The sequence below is a fragment of the Suncus etruscus genome, chromosome 1, assembly GCF_024139225.1.
Source record: "Suncus etruscus isolate mSunEtr1 chromosome 1, mSunEtr1.pri.cur, whole genome shotgun sequence".
Lineage (NCBI taxonomy): Eukaryota > Metazoa > Chordata > Mammalia > Eulipotyphla > Soricidae > Suncus > Suncus etruscus.
In genome coordinates, this window is record NC_064848.1 from 90,407,956 (window position 1) to 90,428,733 (window position 20,778).

The following is a 20,778-nucleotide window of genomic DNA, read 5'->3' on the forward strand; positions in this document are numbered from 1 at the left end:
GCTGAAGAATAAGGTCTATAAAATTTCTGCCTTTTACAAGATATTAATAATTTAAATTTAAAAAACTTCAATAAATTTTTCTAGGTTTTATAAGCAATTTTACAGAATATGGAAGATAATATGACTTCTATTTCAACACTGTAAAAGGAATAATGTAAAATATGTTTTTATATATAAAACAGATATGATTAGTTAAAAGTCAGAGGACAGTTAAGTCTTACCAGAAGCAAAAGTATTATTATTTGGTTATATTTGTTTCTAGGTTTTCTTCTACTTAAAACAACACAACAAACTAAACTTATTATTTGTATTTTGCATCTTGATATTGAACAAAATTAATATGCATTTTCTGACATTAAATATCATCAGGAAAAATTAAAAAAAATAGATGTTAGTATAAGAAGACATATCATTTAGAAAAGAATGTCCAAGGATGTAGACAGATAGTAAGGCTTTTCTTTTTTGCTTTCAGAAAGGTCTGTATTCACATACAAGGTTTGCCTTGCACATGGCTAACATGGGTTTGATTCCCATTGTCTCATGTTGGCCCCTGAATATTATCAGTGATTCCTTAGCATAAAATCCAGGAGTAAGTCCAGAATACTGACTGGTTTGGCTCAACCACACTCCTCTAAATATATCTGCAAAGAGAAGGTACTGCATTAACTAAGAATAGTGAATGAATCACAACAATGGTAATGAGTGAGAGAAGTAGAATGCCTGTCTTGAACACAGGCAGAAGATGGAGGATGAGTAAAATGGGGGGGGGGGCACTGGTGATGAAAGCTGCAATGGTGAAGGCGGGTGTTCTTTTTATAACTAAACCCAACTACAAACATGTTTGTAATCATGATGCTTAAATAAAGATATTATTTAAAAATAAAAAGAATAGTGAGTGAATGGAACAAAATAAAACAAAAATCAATGAATGTTCTAAGAAGCAGATAGACGTATCTTTAAAGATAAGAAATTGTTCCAAAACAAAGCATAAATGGATGCAAAAAAATGTAGAAAATATGGATGAAAATGTAAATTAATCTTAGATATTATTGGAAACATATAAATTATAAGGACATGATAAACATACTAAAGTTATGACGTGCTACAAGGTGTGGATCAAAAACAAAAAAGAGAAAGAACTATAAGGAGAGAAACAAATAGAATAAAAACTTACTAAGTGGCCAGAGAGGGAGAGAACTCCAAGGGTTGTTCATACATCCTTTGTTTGAGGAAGGCCAGGTTTGATCTCTGAGCACTGCTGGAAAAAGCCCAAGCACAATGGGTATGGCTTGACAATGAATAAAACTCAAAGAACAAACAAAGCAAGTAAACAAAAACAATGCAATCTTTCTCTTAATAGTTCAATAAAAAGCAGCAGAGTAGAAAAGATATGAAAATTGTTATAGGTACAAAACAAAATGTGATGGGAAAACTTAGTTCAAATACACCATGAAACACAGTCAATTTGAATAATTAAATTTGCCTGGGGCCAGAGAGATAGCATGGATATAAGGCTTTTGTCTTTCATGCAGAAGGTCATTGGTTTGAACCCTGAGCCTGCCAGGAACCCTGAGCACTGCCCTATAACCCTCCCCCCCCAAAATTTGTCTACTGAAAGATTATAATGATAAGAGTAAATTCCGGATGACAAAGGGGAGACAACACAAAATAACATGTTATGGCTGACAATAAAATACTTTTGAAGCAAATGCTAATAAAATGAATGAAATTATTACTATATTAGGTCAGAAAGTAGAAATTAAGTCAAATATAGTGAAAGGGGTAAGAAGTATTTTATGTTTCTAATAGGTAGAATAAGTGATAATCATAAATATTACTATGCTTGACATAATAAATTTTGAACTTTTTTTTGGTCTAAGTAAATTAAGACAAGGAGAAAGAATATAGAGAAGTACTTTATGAATTGATTTGATCTGTATAAGTGGCCTTATCAGATCTTATTTTCAACTTCAGGGTATTTTTATAACAGGCTAATTTGATAATTAGTTAGCCAAAATTGCAAAGTTAGGAAAACAAAGTTTTGTCTTCAAAATAAAGTTTACTGTCTAGGTCACTGTAAAAAAAAATCATCTATGATATTCTTAGTATTATTTCCTCATTCTTCTCAAGGCTTGACTATACCACTGTGACTTTCACCCATCACCTGCCGTTTCTGAGCATTTGCTGCCTAGTGTGTTATGATCCTCTTCTGCTCCCATTAGAATGAATGAATTCGTTATTTTTTTTTATTAATTCATTGGCAGAATTTAATAAGAATTTTGGCTCTGAAAGAAATATTCATTACCTGTGTATTTTAGACCAAGAGAAATCTGATAAAAGTAAATTCGAAAAAGAAACTAATTAATTTTCAATATTCAAGGATATTAACAGATGAAATAGGTTAGAAAAATTTCCTGAAATAAACCAACCTCAGTTCTTGCCATTAATGTGGCTTGTCATAGTACCACATTAAATCTATTTAAAAATATTATTTTTCTTAAGCAAACATTTTCCCTAAATTTAAGCTAAATGAAAAAGCCCAAAGTAATAAATGTTATACTACTAGAATAGTCAATATTTGTAATCCCACAGTGGTGGGCCGTGAAATGGATACTAAAACATATAAGTCTCTGGTAGCAGGTAGCTGGGGGTGCAATTTCTTTGTTTTTCAAAAAAAATGATCTTTATACAGGGAAAAGTTTGTAGCCTCTGTGGGAATTACATAAACTCCCATATTCTGCCTTGTTTATTACCAGCAAATAAATAATTAATCCTTTGGCAATCCTGCTGCTAAGAGGAGAGAGAGAGAGAGAGAGAGAGAGAGAGAGACAGAGACAGAGAGACAGAGAGAGACAGAGAGAGAGATGCTTGTATAGAGTAAAAGAAAGCAAGGAGAGGAAGACAATTAGAACTTTCTTGGAATGGTAATATTGTGTTTTCATACTTGCTAGGGAGGGTGTCTTCCAGAAAGGACCTTATATAACCAATTGAAAGAAATACAAATTAGCGGCAGGAGAAGCAGGGGTGGTCAGTGATAGGGCGTTTGCTTTGCACACGGTTGACCTAGGACAGGCCACTGTTTGATCCCCCAGTGTCCCATATGGTCCTCCAAGTTAGGAGCAATTTCTGAGCACCAGGAGTAACCCCTAAGCGTCACCAGGTGTGGCCCAAAAAACAACAAACAAAGAAATACAAATTAGCCAGGAAGGAGTACATGGCAGAGCATCCAAGAGTCTAGCAGGCTCAGAGGCACTCAGGATGCCTGACAAGTTGGGTGCATTATGAGTAAATCAGCGTGTCTGGAATTGGCCAATGAGTAAGAGCGCTAAGAGATAATTCAGAGGTGAAGAGAAGGATTTTACTGTTATGAGTATGTTATTGAATCTAACAAAAACAATAATAAAAAAAAAAGAGTGACATGATCTGATTTACAGTTTAGGTGATTCCTGACCAATTGATCATGACAGGACTCAGGAATACAAAAAGCTACAAGTATCCAGGGAAGAGATATGATGTGGCAGCAGGTATGAAATGGTCAAATTCTGTCTACATATTTTTGGTAGAACCATCAGAATTTGCATCAGAATCAGGGATGATGATTCTAGGAGAGAAAACACACCCCACGTCTGGGAGAGAGAACAGGGCCAACTTGCAAGAACTTTTGGCAAAGGTGGAGTTTGGTAAATGGATTTAATGTTGTCATTTCTGAATATGTAGTCAGATTCCCAAGATTATGGTCCTTGACACACTGTTTCCCAATGATTCCTTCACAGCCAATTTGCCTTGATCTAATGAAAGCAACCTTCTGGTCAGGGTACTACTTCAAAAGTGTCCTGTGCAAAGTTAGTGAGTGGGAAAAATTCTTGAATTCTTGAAATTTCTCACATAAAGCAAGACTACTCTTTGCTTGTTTTGGTTTGGGGGCCACACCGGGCAGCGCTCAGGAGTTATTCCTGACTCTGCTGTCAGAAGTCGCTCTTGGCAGGCTCGGGGCACCATCTAGAATGCCAGGAATCGAACTGGGGTCCGTCCAGGGTTGGCGCGTACACGGCAAACATTCTACCGCTGTGCTATTGCTCCAGTCCAGCCACAAGCATACTCTTTTGTTTTGTTTTGTTTTTGTGCCACACCCGGCGGTGCTCAGGGGTTACTTCTGGCTGTCTGCTCAGAAATAGCTCCTGGCAGGCACGGGGGACCATATGGGACACCGGGATTCGAACTAACCACCTTTGGTCCTGGATCGGCTGCTTGCAAGGCAAACGCCGCTGTGCTATCTCTCCGGGCCCTCAAGCATACTCTTAATACGGTAGAAATGAGTCCAGTTCATTATGGAAGGTTTCCTGGAGAGGCGCGGTCGTGATGCGGACAACAGAAGAATGTTAAAGAAAGGATGAAACCCAGGGAAGACAGCTTGCTTAAATTCCCAGTTCTCTGGACGGCACAATCCTGGAGCAGTCAAGGCGCAGGCGTGAGGAAGCCACGCCCCTTTCCGAGAAGAACCAGATTGTTTCCGGTTTGGGATTCCGTCACCGGAAAAAGGTCGCCCCGCCTCCTCCGCCCGACTTCCGGTTGACCTTCTCAGAGGGAGGGGTGGGGCGGGGCGGAGAAAACAGCGCTATTCCTCTGCGCAGGCGCACTCCACTCTCCACGTGCGGCGGTATGCCGGGCCGGCATGTGTCTCGCGTCCGGGCTTTGTATCGGCGCATCCTGCAGCTGCACCGCTTTCTGCCCCCGGACCTCAAAGCCCTCGGGGACCAGTATGTGAAGGACGAGTTTAGGAGACATAAGACCGTGGGTTCTGATGAGACCCAGCGTTTCTTGCAGGAATGGGAGGCAAGTGACTGGCCTCCTTTGAATCTATCTTTGGGGGGTTGGAGAGGGTCCCCCGCAGGCGTCCCGGGGCGCCTCGATGTGCACAAGGCCTCCCACCAGATCCAAAGCATCGACCACCCATTTCATCTGAGTGAAGTCGTTCCCAGCTTCGCTGACAGCCCTTGCCACAGTGACACCCCAAGTCCTTCCAGGCCTCACATGGGCTCCCTCACTTCCAAGAACATCCTCGGCTCAGTTTTGAACTTTAGTCCTTGTCAGGCGCTGCGCTGAGTGAGGGGCGAGGATGGGAGGGAGTAGAATGGAAAACTCCTGGTGCAGTTGATCACCTCACTAGGTTTTGACGCTTGGGTGGGTGGGGTGGAAGGGTGCTGGCGCCAGGGAAGAGTTGCCTCCAACTTTTCAAGGCCCCAGAAGTAAATCTGTGGTTTAACGTTGCCTTGGCTTTCAGACTCACGGCTCTGGTTTTTGCTTGCAATGCTCTCCGGTGGGGTTGACTGCTATCTGTAGACTTTGGAACTCTGGTGCCGACTACAAGTCTGAAGGAATAAAGTGCAGTTCAGAGAGCAAATTCAGTGGTGATTCGTTATTACTGAAGTCACATAACACGTGTCTCCTGGTCCTACACAATTGAAATAGAGTTTTAAACATGCATTTTAGACATGCTTTAGGGATGAACTACTGAGCTACCTCCCCCCACCCCTTTTTTTCTTTTTGGTTTTTGGGTCACACCCGGCAGCGCTCAGGGGTTACTCCTGGCTCTATGCTCAGAAATCGCTCCTGGCAGGCTCGGGAGACCATATGGGATGCCTGGATTAGAACCACGGTCCTTCTGCATGCAAGGCAAACGCCTTACCCCCATGCTATCTCTCTGGCTCACTTTGAGGATTTTTTTGTTTTGTTTTGTTTTGTTTTTTTGGGCCACACCCGGCGGTGCTCAGGGGTGACTCCTGGCTGTCTGCTCAGAAATAGCTCCTGGCAGACACGGGGGACCATATGGGACACCGAGATTCGAACCAACCACCTTTGGTCCTGGATCGGCTGCTTGCAAGGCAAATGCTGCTGTGCTATCTCTCTGGGCCCGCACTTTGAGGATCTTTTTTTTTTTTTTTGGTTTTTGGGCCACACCCGGTAACGCTCAGGGGTTACTCCTGGCTATGTGCTCAGAAGTTGCTCCTGGCTTGGGGGACCATATGGGACACCGGGGGATCGAACCGCGGTCCGTCCAAGGCTAGTGCAGGCAAGGCAGGCACCTTACCTTTAGCGCCACTGCCCGGCCCCGCACTTTGAGGATCTTAAGTGTAAGAACTGGAAGCTTTTTTAAGGGAAAGTTATAACTTGTTAGTGTGTGAGTGAAAAAGTATTGAAAAGGAAAAAAGAAAAAGAAAGTATTGAAAAAGGGATTTGAGTAATTAGTTGGAATGCTTCTATAGACAATTGTTGTTCATTATTTATTATTATGCAGCATTTTAATTCAGTTTTGGGAATGAATAAAAGTGTGTTGCATGGGGCAAGGGTAGTATAATTGATGACTTTGCAGCTGGATAAAGATAAATTTAAACTTAGTGATCTAATTATTTGGAGAAAATAATAAATCACAGTTGCACGGCAATTCTGTCCAAACCTAGAGATTGAAAGGAATGGATGGATCCTTTCAGTGAGCTAGTTTTTTTTTCTTTTCCAAGGATGAGAGTGGAAAAATTGTCATTATGAAGTAGGGAGAAAGGTTTGACTAGGACACTAGTTATTCTGGAGAGTGATGTCTTTCCAGCCTTCTGTTTTCTGCCAACTAGTTCTTCCAAATATGTAATTGTTATATTTGAAACTATTGGGAATGACATATGCTTCTATTTCTGTTGTCTTTTGGCTCTTAATGATTATGAATGTGGCACCTATCCGAGTATTATTACTTTGATACTTGTTACCTTTGTTGTTGTTATTTTTTGGGTTTTGGGCCACACCAAGTGACACTCGGGTTATTCCTGGCTATGCACTCAGAAATTGTTTCTGGCTTGGGGGACCATACGGGACACTGGGGATCGAACCGAGGTCTGTCCTGGATCTGCATGTGCAAGGCAAAGGCCCTACCGCTGTGCTATTGCTCTGGGCCCTCTTGTTACCTTTGAACTCTTACAGAAGGTGATATGATTGTGGATTTTTTAATTTATTGTGCTATGTAGGTGATTTCATGTTCTCTCACACATCTGAACTTAATCATGAGCTTGAGTAGATTCTGAATTTGCTTTATTTCAAAGACAAAGTTGGATTTGATGGTTGAATAAAGAGAAGAAGCAAACATGCTAGTGGGCCTGGAAATGTAGTTCAGCCTCTGTTCTATTCCTGGCCCGAAAAACAAAGGAAAAAGAATGCTACTGTGTTCTCTACAGTCTTCATTTGTGATCATGGAAAATTGGCTAATAAAAGATGGAGTTCAGCTGGGGAAGTTTCCGATAAAAGAACATTTATAAGAAAGCTGGAGTAAAGTTTCAGTTTATCATAGGGACAAAAATTAAATGCCTATATGATTAGGAAGAAATGTTGAAAATACCTTAGAAAAAATGTTTGATAACTGGTTGGCAAAATACCTGTCATCTTTCTCCCAAATCTTTTAGGAGGTAGCCATTAAAAGTATATTTTGGTCTGAGTAGATTAGAGGTCTTTCTCTGGCATTTAAAAAGTTCCAAGTATATTTATCCCTTGAAGAATAGCTGATTTGTAAAACTTAGACCTTCCTCACTCTTATTTTTAGGTAATCAGAATAAGCTGTCAAGATTGATATAGCAAAGCAAAATATGTTTGTGTTAGAATGAGACAAAGAATAAAAAAAATCTGTTCACAGAAGCTACTTATTATTACTATTATTATTAGTTTTATGGGTTTTTTTTGTTTGTTTTTTGGGTCACACCCAGCAGCGCTCAGAGGTTACTCATGGCTGTATGCTCAGAAATCGCTCCTGGCAGGCTCGGGGGACTATATGGGATGCCGGGATTCGAACCAATGACCTTCTGCATGCAAGGCAAACACCTTACCTCCATGCTATCTCTCCGGCCCCAGTTTTCTGTTTTTTTTTTTTATTTTAACCAAAAAATCTAATTATTTTAATTTATTCAATTTATTTTTTTTTACAGTCATTACTTAGGCTTTCTTTTTTTATTAATGATATGTTTAAGGGGTGGGGAGAAAGAATATATTTATTTAAGAATCATGATCAAAATTTGTTTATAGTTGGGTTTCAGTTATAGAAAAGAACAATTCTCCTTCACCAGTGTAACCTTCCCACCACCAATGCCCACCATCTCCCTCCTCCCCACCCTCTTTCTGTCTTTGAGACAGGCATTTTATTTCTATCATTCATTACCGTTGTCATGATAGTTGTTAATGCAATGATTTTTCTAACTGCACTCACCACTCTTTGTGGTAAGTTTCATACCATGGGCTGGTCCTTTCAGCCCTCATTTGTAGTATTATTGCAATAATGTCTTTTATTTTTCTTAAATCCTATAGATGAGTGAGGCTATTTTTTTGTCTGCTGTCTGTCTGTCTGTCTGTCTGTCTGTCTGTCTGTCTGTCTCTGACTTATTTCACTCAGCAAAATATTTTCCATCTCCATCCATATATAGGAAAATTTTATAACTTCATTTTTCCTGCCAGCTGCATAGGATATATATCTTTAGCGACTCATGTCTTGTTGGGCATCTGGGTTTTTTCCAGATTCTGGCTATAGTAAATAGCATTGCAACGAATATAAGTATAAGGAAGGGATTTTTGTATTGTGTTTTTGTGGTCCTAGGGTAGACCATTAGGAATGGTATAACTCAATTTTCAATTTTTTGAGGAATCTCCATATTGTTTTCTAGAAAGGCTGGGCTAAGTAGCATTCCCACCAGAAGTGAACGAGAGTTTCTTTCTCCCTACATCCTCATCAGCAGTGATTGTTTTTGTTCTTTGTGAAGTGTGTCAGTCTCTGTGGCATGAGATGGTGCCTCATTGTTGTTTTGATTCGTATCTCTCTGATGATCATCATTAGTGATGTGGAGCATTTTTTATGTGCTTTTTTGGCCAGTTGTATTTCTTCTTTGAGGAAGTGTCTATTCATTTCTTCTCCTCATTTTTTAATGGGTTAGAAGTTTATTTTTTGTTAAGTTCTGTCAGTATCTGTGTATCTTAGCTATTAGCCCCTTATTTGATGGGTATTGGGTGAATAGTTTCTCCCATTCTGTGGGTGGCCTTTGTGTCCAGTCAATATCTTCTTTGAAGTGTAGAAGCTTCTTAGCTTAATATTCGTTTATCTCTGCTTTTACTTGCTTGGAGAGTGATGTTTCCTCCTTGAAGATGCCTTTAAAGATATCAAGGGCATCCAGAGAGGAAAGGAAGAAGTTAAGCTCTCACTGTTTGCATATAACATTCTATTCTATTTAGAAAACCCTAAAGACTCTACCAGAAAGCCTCTAGAAACAATAGACTTATATAGCAAAGTCGCAGTCTACAAAATTAGCATGCAAAAATTAATGATTTGATACACAATTAATGATAGAAAAGAAATGGACATTAAAAAAATCTCATTCATAATAGTGTCACACAAACTCAAATACCTTGGCATCAACTTAAATAAAGAGGTGAAAGACCTATACAAAGAAAACTACAAAACACTGCTTCAAGAAATTTAAGAAGACACAAGGAAAAGGAAACACATACTCTGTTCATGTATTGGGAGGATTAACATCATTAAAATGGCAATACACCCCACAGCATTGAACAGATTTAACGCAATTTCTCTAAGGATACCTATGACATTCTTCAAAGAAGTAGATCAAACACTACTGAAATTCATTTGGAACAAACAATAAACACCCACAAATATCTAAAACAACCCTTAGGAAAAAGAATATGGGTGCTACTGGAGTAGCTGCTGCCAGATACAAGATCCTTCCCCTCTGGCAAAGCCCATGCTGTCAGTTTCTTTTTAGAAAAGAACCTTTGATACACCAGACACCAAGACATGGTGGATGATACTACATAGTGTAGACTCCTCTTATAGTGCTCACTACCATAATGTTTAGTACTCTAGACGTGAAAATTATGTTTACCTTAAGCGCTCCATCCACACAATCTAATCCTGAAAGCTTCATTTATTAAATTCACCCTGCCATTGAATTCACCTAGAAATTGGAAAACCTTTTTTCTCTGATGTGCTGGTGCAATTTTTCTCTCTTCTCTATTTCTTCTTTCCTAATCTATTTTTTAATTATATATCTTTACTTAATTCAATTATTTCTTAAGCACTCAGACCCATTCTATGAGGGTCAGACCTCCAACTACAACTTATTAATAGATCTCTAATGTCTGTTTGTAAGTGGCCATGATTTTGTATACAGTGGACTCCTCTATGTTTGCCCAACCTATGTTGTAAACAATCCATGCCTATATTGTATATAGCCCCTCTTATATTTTATCACTCCGCTAACTTCAGAACTCCTTCTATTTTCTTGTCCCCTCAATCTTGATCCATTGTCTCTCCCTATTTAACCTATTTAATGAGTTCTTAACTCATTAGGTACTGAGACTGGCCTCCTGCCCCAATAAGCTGCCACCCAGCTCCCAAAGTGAAAGGACATTCACAGTTTCACATCTCATGCCCCTGTAAGAAGCTGCAACTACCAGTTCTACTGACACATTCTATGTGGACCTTCTTCTTACCCCCCAACTCCACAATGTGGTCTGTTGCATGCTACCTGATTCAGCTCCAGAAGGATCCCCAACTAAGGACATCACCTGATCCTTTATTGCTATAAGCTATTTCCCAGACTCAATAAGACCATGGTGTGGGATGAAAATGTTCTCTGGATCTCACCACCCCTCTCAAGATTATCTCAGAATAATTAATGGGAATATCTATATTTTCTTTATATGTTTAATTCCTTAATAGTTCTTTAGTATGTTTATTTCCAAATGTAAGGGTATCCTCCTTCATCCTCCCCCCCCCCTTTTTTAGCTTATTTTGGTCTGCTTGGTACAAAATTCTAGTAGAAAAAAAAATTATTTTTTGTTTTTGGGCCACACCTGGTGACACTCAGAGGTTATTCCTGGCTATGCGCTCAGAAATCCTTTCTGGCTTGGGGTACCATATGGGATGCTGGGGGTCAAACCACAGTCTGTCCTACGCTAGTGCAGGCAAGGCAGATGCCTTACAGCTTGCGCCACTGCTTCAGCCCCCAAAAAAGTCTTGCTTGGGATAAAAGCTCAGACCAAAACTAGGGCACAGAGATTGTATAGCTATAGCCTATCATTTATACCCCCAAATGGACAAACAATATAATATGGCATTGTTCTTTTTTGCATAGGCATACTAGAAAAGGGGAAATCTGTTTATAGAAACAAGCTCTTATCTGCTAGGGATAAGAACCTATAAATTTTATAATACAGGGGTACCTGTATTTGTCATGGGGACTTAGACCCCATGTGATCAGATAGCAACTGTCCAACCCTGAACTCCAGATCCCAACCTTAGAACCAACACAGTTCCCTGCAATAGCACTAGGAATGAAACTCCCCCGGGGGAGTTCCTAATACCGCTCTGGCACCAACTTGAGGCTGGCTAGGTTGATATGCTATCCAGACCACGAAGAAACAGCAACAACGTGATCTAAGGGCAGGTTGCCCTACCTCATTACCTAATAATGGTAAGATGAAATCAGAAGATACTCTGTCCTTTGATCTGTGCAAAAACCAAGATCATTAACGAAAGAAGACTGACTTTGACAACCGTGACTGAACAGAACTTTTCTGGGACCAAATAGAAAGATTCTTTCCTAGGCTTTGTCTTAGGATTTGTGCAAAAACCAAGATCTCGAATTCCAGAGGTCTAGACAACTGTGACTGAGCAGAACTTCTGGAACCATCAAGAAAGACTCTTTCCTAGACTTTGTTTTAGGATCTGTGCAAATACCAAGATCTCTAATTACAGATGACTGATTTTGTTAACCACAACTGAGCAGAATGAATGTTTTCTGGCACCATAAAAAAACCTTACGATTTGACATTGAGCATGTCCAGAGCCTGTATTTGTTCCCATAATAGTATGCTTCAAGGGTGGAGAAACCCTGTATCTCTCTCTCTCTCTTTTTTTTTTTTTTTTGTGGTTTTGTGGTTTTTGGGTCACACCAGCAGTGCTCAGGGTGGCTCCAGGCTCAGAAATCGCTCCTGGCAGGCACGGGGGACCATATGGGATGCCGGGATTCGAACCGATGACCTCCTGCATGAAAGGCAAACGCCTTACTTCCATGCTATCTCTCCAGCCCCAACCCTGTATCTCTTAGGCAAAGGGCATTCACTTTCTAATTTCCCCAGTACTTACTGTGACAATGCAAAAAATCCCAAACAACAATAACAATAACAACAAAAAACTTTGCCACACTCGCCCCCTTCCCTTTTTTTGTTATTGTTGGTTTTTTGTCGTTGCTTGGTTTTTTTGTTTTCTTTTTCTTTCTTCTTTTAAATAAATTTATTTATAATTTATTTATAGCTTCTAGATGGGCTCCTCTCAGCTTTTTTTTTTCCCCAACAGTACCATAGAATTTGAATCTTCTTGTTCTGCCAGATAAATTGAGGGGAAAGAAAGTGGATGGTACCAGGGGCAAACAATCTCATGAACATTGAGTGGAAATAAAAACGATCAGACCTAAATACCATACCCAAAGTCAACAACAATAGAATCAAGATACCCAATCTACAACAAGCTATACACAGAGGAGACTTGTTAAACTAGCAGTCCAGGGAGCAAAGGTGGAAGATATGGGATACATTCTGGGAACAGGGGTGGAGGGAGAACAATACTAGTGGTGGGAATAGCCTTAATTCACTGTCACAATGTATCTTAAATATAACTGTGAAAGACTTGTAATTCACATTGGTCTCTAAAAATTATAAAAAAAAATGTAAGGCATCACTTTGCCTAACTTAAATTGTACTACTACAAAGCAATAGTCATTAAAACAGCATGGTATTGCAATAAAGACAGACCCTCAGACCAATGAAATAGACTTGAGTTTTCAGAGAATGTTGTCCAGATATACAATCAATTGATTTTTGATAAATGAACAAGAAACGAAAATGGGCCAAGGAAAACCTCTTCAACAAGTGGTGTTGGAACAACTGGTTAGCCACATGCAAAAATGTGAACTAGGACCTCTGTCTAACACTATGCACACAGATCAAATCCAAATGGATTAAAGACCTTTATATCAGTTTTGGTTTTGGGCCACATCTGGTAGTGTTCAGGGTTTACTGGCTCTGTGCTTGGGTATCATTCTTGGCAGGGCTTTAGGGACCAGGGGAATTGAACTGGGTTCCAATTCAGGTTAGCTGCATGCAAAGAAAGCACTTTACCTTCTGTAGTCTCTCAGAATATGATGAACATTTTTTCATACGTTGTACAGGGGACTGAACCTGGGTCAGCTAAGTACAAGCTGAGATTGTACTCTCTGTATAACCTCTTTGGCCTTAGTAACAACTTTATAGAGAATCAATATGGGACATTTTGTGTTAATATGGAGAATCTAAAAATAAAGGGTTACATAGGCATGTGTGTTTGTTTTATGAATGTTTATTGTTGTTGATAAGAATATGTTAGTGATTATAATTCTGAAACAGATTATTCTTTGTAGGTGTGTATACATGTGTAAACATTTTAAGATTTTAGAGGGAAGATAAAGCATTATATGCACATTAATATTACCTTTTACTTGCTATTTATGAAATATAGTGTATGACTGCTTGACAATCATAGCATATCAAAAATTTTACATATTAAAATTGATAGAATATAAACACTTTAGAATTGACTGAAAGAGAGCTTTACATTGTTTCAGTGAATTCTTTTTTCAATTATCAAAGGAATGTGTTCACTGGATAAAAAAAACAAACAAAAACTAGTAATCGGCAGAGAGATAGTATATGGCAGATGCTATTTAGTTTTTGGGTCACACCCTGCAGTGCTCAGGGGTTACTCCTGGCTCTACGCTCAGAAATTGCTCCTGGCAGACTCGGGGGACCATATGGGATGCTAGGATTCAAACCACTATCCGTCTGCATGCAAGGCAAACGCCTTATCTCTATGCTAACTCTCCGGCCCTGGCAGATGCTGTTTAGATCTCTGGTACCACATATTTATTCCCCACCCAAGTCTGAAAGGGGTGATTTCTGAGCACAGAGCCTTAAGCACCACCAGGTGTGCCACACCCTCTCCTCCCAAAATAAGTGTAGGAAAGTTGATTAAAAAAAGTATGTTCTTTTCTATTCTAAATTGATCTTTTTTTCTGAGAGCATTATTATTTTGTTCTCTTTCATGTCTCAAATGATTTTCTTGTGAATTTCAAATTGTCCATATTTATGTTAAGTAATGAATAAAGCAGTAGGAAACAGAACTCTGCATATAAGTCACCATGTTGTGGTAGGAGTTGGGTCACACCTGGTGGCGCTCAGGGGTTACTCCTGGCTCTGCTCTTAGAAATCACTCCTGGCAGGCTCCAGGGACCATATAGGTCGGATGTTGGAGATCAAACCTGGTCCATCTAGGTTTGGCCACCTGCAAGGGAAATATTCTACCACTGTTCTATTGCTCCAGCTCCTCTGAAGTGAGTCTTTAGCATAGAGCTAAAGCTCTGAAGGAAAAGAGAGGAAATAGGTGTTCAAGGGAACATGTATTGAAGAGCAAGTGGAAAATACTAGGAGCTTTAATAAAAATTGGTCAAAGGAATTTTAAAGAGGACATTCTGAGATTTGTATACAAAGATGCTTAGTTGCTGTGCTGTGGTATATGGTAAGAGATATTTACAGCAGTGTAGTCATCCAATGATAGCAAAAGAATGAAATTAGACATAGTCATATGATGAATTTACAAAATAATCAGAGAATTAGTGATGTAGAAAATCTTTGTGATATGATTAAAATATAGTTTGCATTATAAGATTAAGAATGATATAATTTTCTTCCTTGTACCTCAATCATTCCCAGTTCTTATTTATTTTAATAATTATAATAAAGACAATAAATATTAATTACATTTTTGTCTTTTTGGTCTACACCCAGTGATGTGCAATATAATTTCTTTTGATGTGAAGAACAAACTCAGTTTAGCAGTTTTGATAAGTGAGATGTGACAGATTATTTTAATTTGATTTAAATACTATAAAATATGCTTTATACTATAATTTAAGGAGGTAGAAATTCAACAAAATTGAATGGTAGCTTTTAAAATTATTTTCTGAAATAGTCACAGGACTAGTACGAGGTCATATAAACATGAAAATTTATTTATTAGTTTATTTTTTCATAAAGCTTGACCAGAATACCAAATCTTAATAATTTATTCCTATTCAAAATTGCTTTATCTTTATATTTTTAGAAGCAGATGTGAATGTTTTGTTTTTGTTTTGGGTTACAGCTGGTAGTACTCAGAGCTATTTGGCTCATAAAATAGATTATGATTTGTTTGTAAAAATGAAAAAAATTGTATTTTAGTTACAGTGTGATTTAATAGACCTTTATATTTTTCTGGGTTTTGAGCCATACCTGACTGCCTAGGGCTTACTCTGGCTGTATACTCAGGGATCATTCCTAGTAATGTTTGGGCGGGGGCCATATGCGAACCCATATGTGGTTCAGGAACTGAATTTGGACAAGCTACCATAAGGCAAGCATCCTATCCTCTGTACTGTCTCTCTGGCCCCTTAAATAGATTTTCTTTTTCCTCCAAGGCTGCGAGGCTGTTTGGGAAGGTCTGGAATAGTATTTTGCTTCTTAAAAGTGAATAGTAACCCCCCCCCAAAAAAAAAAAAAGAAAAGTGAGTTGATTATTTTTTAGGTGAAAATCCATTTATACAGTTTATAAAGCAACTAATCAGCTATACTTAATAGTTTTTTTGTTTTGTTTTGTTTTGTTTTTGGGGGGTGGAGTTGGTATTTGGGTGACACCCAAAGGCGCTAAGGGGTTACTACTGGCTCTGTGCTCAGAAGTCGCTCCTGGCAGGCTCTGGGCACCTTATGGGATACCAGGACTCTAACTGCGGTCCATCCTGTGTTGGCTGCATGCAAGGCAAACACCTTACTGCTGTTCTGTAGCTTTGGCCCATATATTTAATAGTTTAGACAAAGGCTCTTAGCTGAGTATGGGAATTTTATTTATTTATTTTTTGTATTTTTTGGACTATATTTAGTGGAACTAGGTATTACTTCAGGCTCTGTGCTCAGAGGCTGCCCTTTTGTTATATCAGAGGTGTTGGAAGATCATTGGTGACAGGGATCAAACCTGGATATGCTGCATGCAGAACACTTGTTTCAGCTCTCTAAGATATTTCTCTAGCTGTGTAATTTTAAAATTGTGTATGGGGTAAGGCACTTGGCTTATAGGTAGTTGACCATGCATTTGGTCCCTGGCATCTTATATGGTCCTCCATACTTCACCCAGAGTGACTCCTGAACACAACAGCTACAACAACTGAGGATGGTAGGTGTGGCCCACCTCCTTCACACACAAACACACACACACACACACACTCACACACGTTTTGATTTGATATATTTATTTATTGATTTATTTAATATGGTAGTAGACTTATTCCTAGCATTTTAGTTAATAGCTATATATATATATATGTATGTATAGTCATGTGGCTTGGTTAATCTGGCAGTATATACCAGATTAACCAAGCCACATGATATATTTATAGCTTGTCTTATTTTTGGTCTATTTATTTATCTATTTATTTATTTATTTATTTATTTTGCACTTGTTTTTGTAAACCAGTTCTTGATTTTTTTTATTTTTATAATAATTTTTATTTTGACCAAAGTGGATTACATATCTTTCACAGTAATATTTTAGGTACATATTGACATTGAATCCAGGAATTCCCACCACCAAAGTTGTCCTCCCTCAATCCCCATTCCCAGTATGCATCCCATATCCTCCTTACCCCCCCTCCCCCAAGCTGCTAGTATAAGTGGTCCCCTCTGTGTCTAGCTTGTTGTAGATTGGGTATTGATTCTGTTGTCATTGGCTTTGGATTTGGTGTTTAAGTCTGATCATTTTTTTTTTTCAAGTTATGTGTAAAGCTTTTTTGGACATTTCACTTGTTGTAGTTATATTCTTGACATGATTAGTGTTCAGTGAGTGAGTCTTAGAGAGGTGTAACCCCCTGAAATTTTATATTATTTATTTATTTATTTATTTATTTATTTATTTATTTATTTATTTATTTATTTGGTTTTTTCGGGCCACACCTGTTTGATGCTCAGGGATTACTCCTGGCTAAGTGCTTAGAAATTGCCCCTGGCTTGGGGGGATCATATGGGATGCCAGGGGATCAAACCGTGGTCCTTCCTTGACTAGCGCTTGCAAGGCAGACACCTTACTTCTAGCACCACCTCGCCGGCCCCAATTTTATATTATTTTTAAGCAAAGATAAATAAACAAAAAGGTGTAATATATAGAAAACTATTTGGGGAATATGTGGTTCCTAATTGTTCAGGACACAAGTTAAAAGTTTACTATTCCTATTTCTTTAAACAATTACTAAGCTTTAAAATACCAAGGAGAGAAGAAATAAGAAATGAGTAAGGATTTTAAGATTTTGATCTGGGAGAGACCCCAGATAAGCTATAACTACTAAGAGTCTCAACTACATAAAATGTCTGTTGTGTGGTTTCCTTAAACTACAGAGGAACACCACCTTCTCAGGAGGAAGAGATGCCAGGAGCAACTGTGCTTAACCATTTTCATTAACTTTTAAGTAATATTTATCCTTAAAACATTCAGTTGTTACAACTGCATCACTCTAATATTGAGAAATGAACATTATAGTAATATTACAATGGTATTTGTATTTATAAATGTAATTTCAAAAATAGCCACATGATGGCAGAAGATTCTTATTTTGAAAAGAAATAAAATCAAAGTTTATATTCCAGTTATTTCAGAAATACTTGTTTTCTTTCTATTGCAGTTAGTAATTTTCATGGTTTTTATTTGATAGCTGTTATTTAAATAATTTAAAATTTTCACTAATTAAACTTAAAATAAATATTTTTCCCTTTATTATTTCAAAAAATACTTAAAAAATATTTTGGTTACACCCAGCTGTGCTCAGGGCTAATTCTTAGTTCTGTGCTTTGGAATCATTTCTGGTAGGGCTTATGGGTTCATATGTGGTGATAGGAATTGATCCTTGGTCAGTACTGTACTTGCAAGGCAAGCTCCTTAACCTCCATACTGTCCCTCTGACCCTGTTCTTAGATCGTATACAATTTAAATCTATGTTTTAAGGTTACATGAATTTCCCCAAATAGTGTTTTAAACAGTTGTTTAAAAACAGTTGTTTTTTTATCTTATTAAATCAATTTGAAGGAAATTGATGAAGATGTTTATTATTTATAAAAAGTGTATGAAACCTTGATTTTTAAATTACTTTCTTTTCTTTTTCTTTCTTTTTTTTTTGGGGGGGGGGCACATTGGTGGTGCTCAGGGCTTAAAAACGGCTCTGCATTTAGGCATTATTCTTGGTGATGTTCAGGCCTCCCTACGGGGAGCTGGGAATCAAACTGGTTAGACTACATGCAAGGCAAATGCCTTACCCTCTGTACTATCTCCAGCTCCTAAAAATACTTTATAAGTTAAAGAAAATCATCTAACATATTTTTTTTGTTGTAAGATTGGTTGGAGTTTTGAATGACCATTTTACTGATCTTTTGTGGTTTTGTTTTTGCTTCCTCTATCGCAGAAATTTTCCCCATTGTAAATATTTAAGAATTTTATTATTTATTAAAAGTCAATCATATGTCATATACTGCACTGATCACTGTCACTAAAATTGTTGGGGGGGGACTTTGTGGGATGCTGGGGATCAAACCTATATACCAGTATTTAGAATAGTATTTCTACATGATCTAGGCATTCTGTGTATTAGGTGACAAGCTTTTTTATAGGAATTTCTGTGAATTGGTGACTGAAAACCATTGATTTATATTATCAGAAGTTGGATCTATTTCAAAATGTTTCTCAATGTACTCTTTAAATACTCTCTTTAGCTATACATGTTATCTCCATTTCAGCCTTTTATATTTTCTTTTTGGCTCATAAGTGGCATTTTTAGGTGTTATTCCTGGCAGGAACAGGGAGTCATATGTGGTGCTGTGAGTTAAATCTAGGCCAGTTGCATGCCAGGCAAGCACTCTAGTTTACTATATTATCTCTGGTCTCTCCATGAACAGTCTTAAAAAATAATAAATAATTTATAAAGTAGGGGCAGATGCTTAATCAGTTTTGTTTTCTGACTTTTGGGGATAAAGGGTTTGGACCACAAATGCTCAGAGGACCATTTGTGGTGCTGGGGATCCAAACAGGTTAGCCATGTAAAAGGCAAGCTTTTTACCTTACACTATATCTTGTTTTCCATTTTATGCTTTTTATGTAGTGATACTGTAAGGGTCTATATTCTACTACATTTATTCTGTTATTTTAATTTTTATTCAAATGCATTTAAATTCTGGTACCATGTTATAGAATTATTTTTTAAAAAGTATTATTAGACAGTAGTTGTAGGTTTACACTGTATATCAGATAACAAAATTTCTCTGATTAGGTCGCATTCTCTGAATCTGCTTACTCTCTCTATACTCCATTCCCCTTACATATTTCACATGTACCTAACCTGTAATTTTGCATGTTTCCTGCTGAGCCTGTTGGATGATAGTTCATTGTATTTGGCCTAATACAGCCTAATTAAGAACCTGGTAGGAGACTTGGTCAAATACTTAATTTGAGTGTTCTGTTCTAGACTAGAAGTATAGAGTTGTTATTTTTGGGGGGAAAGGTCACACCCTGCAGTGATCTGGGGTTACATCTGGCTCTGTGCTCAGATGTTACTTCTGGCATGCATGGGGGACCATATGGGATTCTGGGATCGAATCCGTGTCTGTCCTGGGTCAGCCACATGCAGGGCAAACACTCTACCATTGTGCTACGGCTCTGGCCCCTAGATGTGACTTTTTTTTTCAATCAGGACTTTGTACTTAAAAGAAATGTGTTATGTGGTACCAAGAAAGGGACATGGTCATTATTCTCTCCTTTTAGGGGGAAATCTCATACTGGCAGTGCTCAGGTCTTCTGCTCTGTGCTTAGGGATTGCTTCCTGAACACTGCCTGGTATGACTCAAAGCCAAAACAAGAGTTACTGTTTTTAGGAGTAAACATTTTAATTTCTATTGTTCATTAGATGTGATTTGATTAATACAAATTTGATTCATGCAGTTTTTTCAAAAGTATATTATAAATTGAAGTAATACCTGTAGGCATTTTTTGCAGATACTATTGTTATAAGATTCCAATTAATAGGTTCTCTACAAAGCAGTAATTGAACCATTGTATTTCACAAATGCAGTGGTTATTAATGCAATTTTTACATTCATGTGTAGACGATCGTCTTTAATCTTTTTGAAGAATGCATCTTTTGCATTTAGGCTACAGTATATTCTGTATTCATATAGTATTATAACTCAGTAGCTAGAGATCTAGCACAGCAGCTAGGGTGTTTCATTTGTATGTATTTTGCCTCGTACCACATATGGTATGGTCCCTCAAGCTCTGCCAGGAATGAATAATATCTCAGAATAGAACCAGAAGTGAGCCTTGCACATTCTTAGGTGTGACTCATAAACCAAAAACAAACAAAAAGCCCCAACTCTCCCTACTATATTATGTAAAAATTTTATAACACATAAGTGTAGTTACTCTTATTTCAGAATTTATGAATTAAATGATAGAAAATAGAGGGTCAGGGGCCGGAGAGATAGCATGGAGGTAAGGCATTTGCCTTTCATGCAGAAGGTCCGAATCCAGCGTCCCATATGGTCCTCCGTGCCTGCCAGGAGCAATTTCTGAGCATGGAGCCAGGA

General features: G+C 38.1%; 1 protein-coding gene across 1 annotated transcript in view; it reads left to right on the forward strand.

The window, feature by feature from the left end:
• Positions 1–4,605: 4,605 nt before the first annotated feature.
• The window catches only part of SDHAF3 (succinate dehydrogenase complex assembly factor 3), a 38,998-nt gene continuing 22,825 nt past the window's right edge, over positions 4,606–20,778 (forward strand). Inside the window, exon 1 of the mRNA XM_049772805.1 lies at positions 4,606–4,833. Within this exon, the coding sequence (XP_049628762.1) occupies positions 4,660–4,833 (174 nt within the window). The 5' untranslated portion in view covers positions 4,606–4,659. The remainder of the gene's footprint in view (positions 4,834–20,778) is intronic.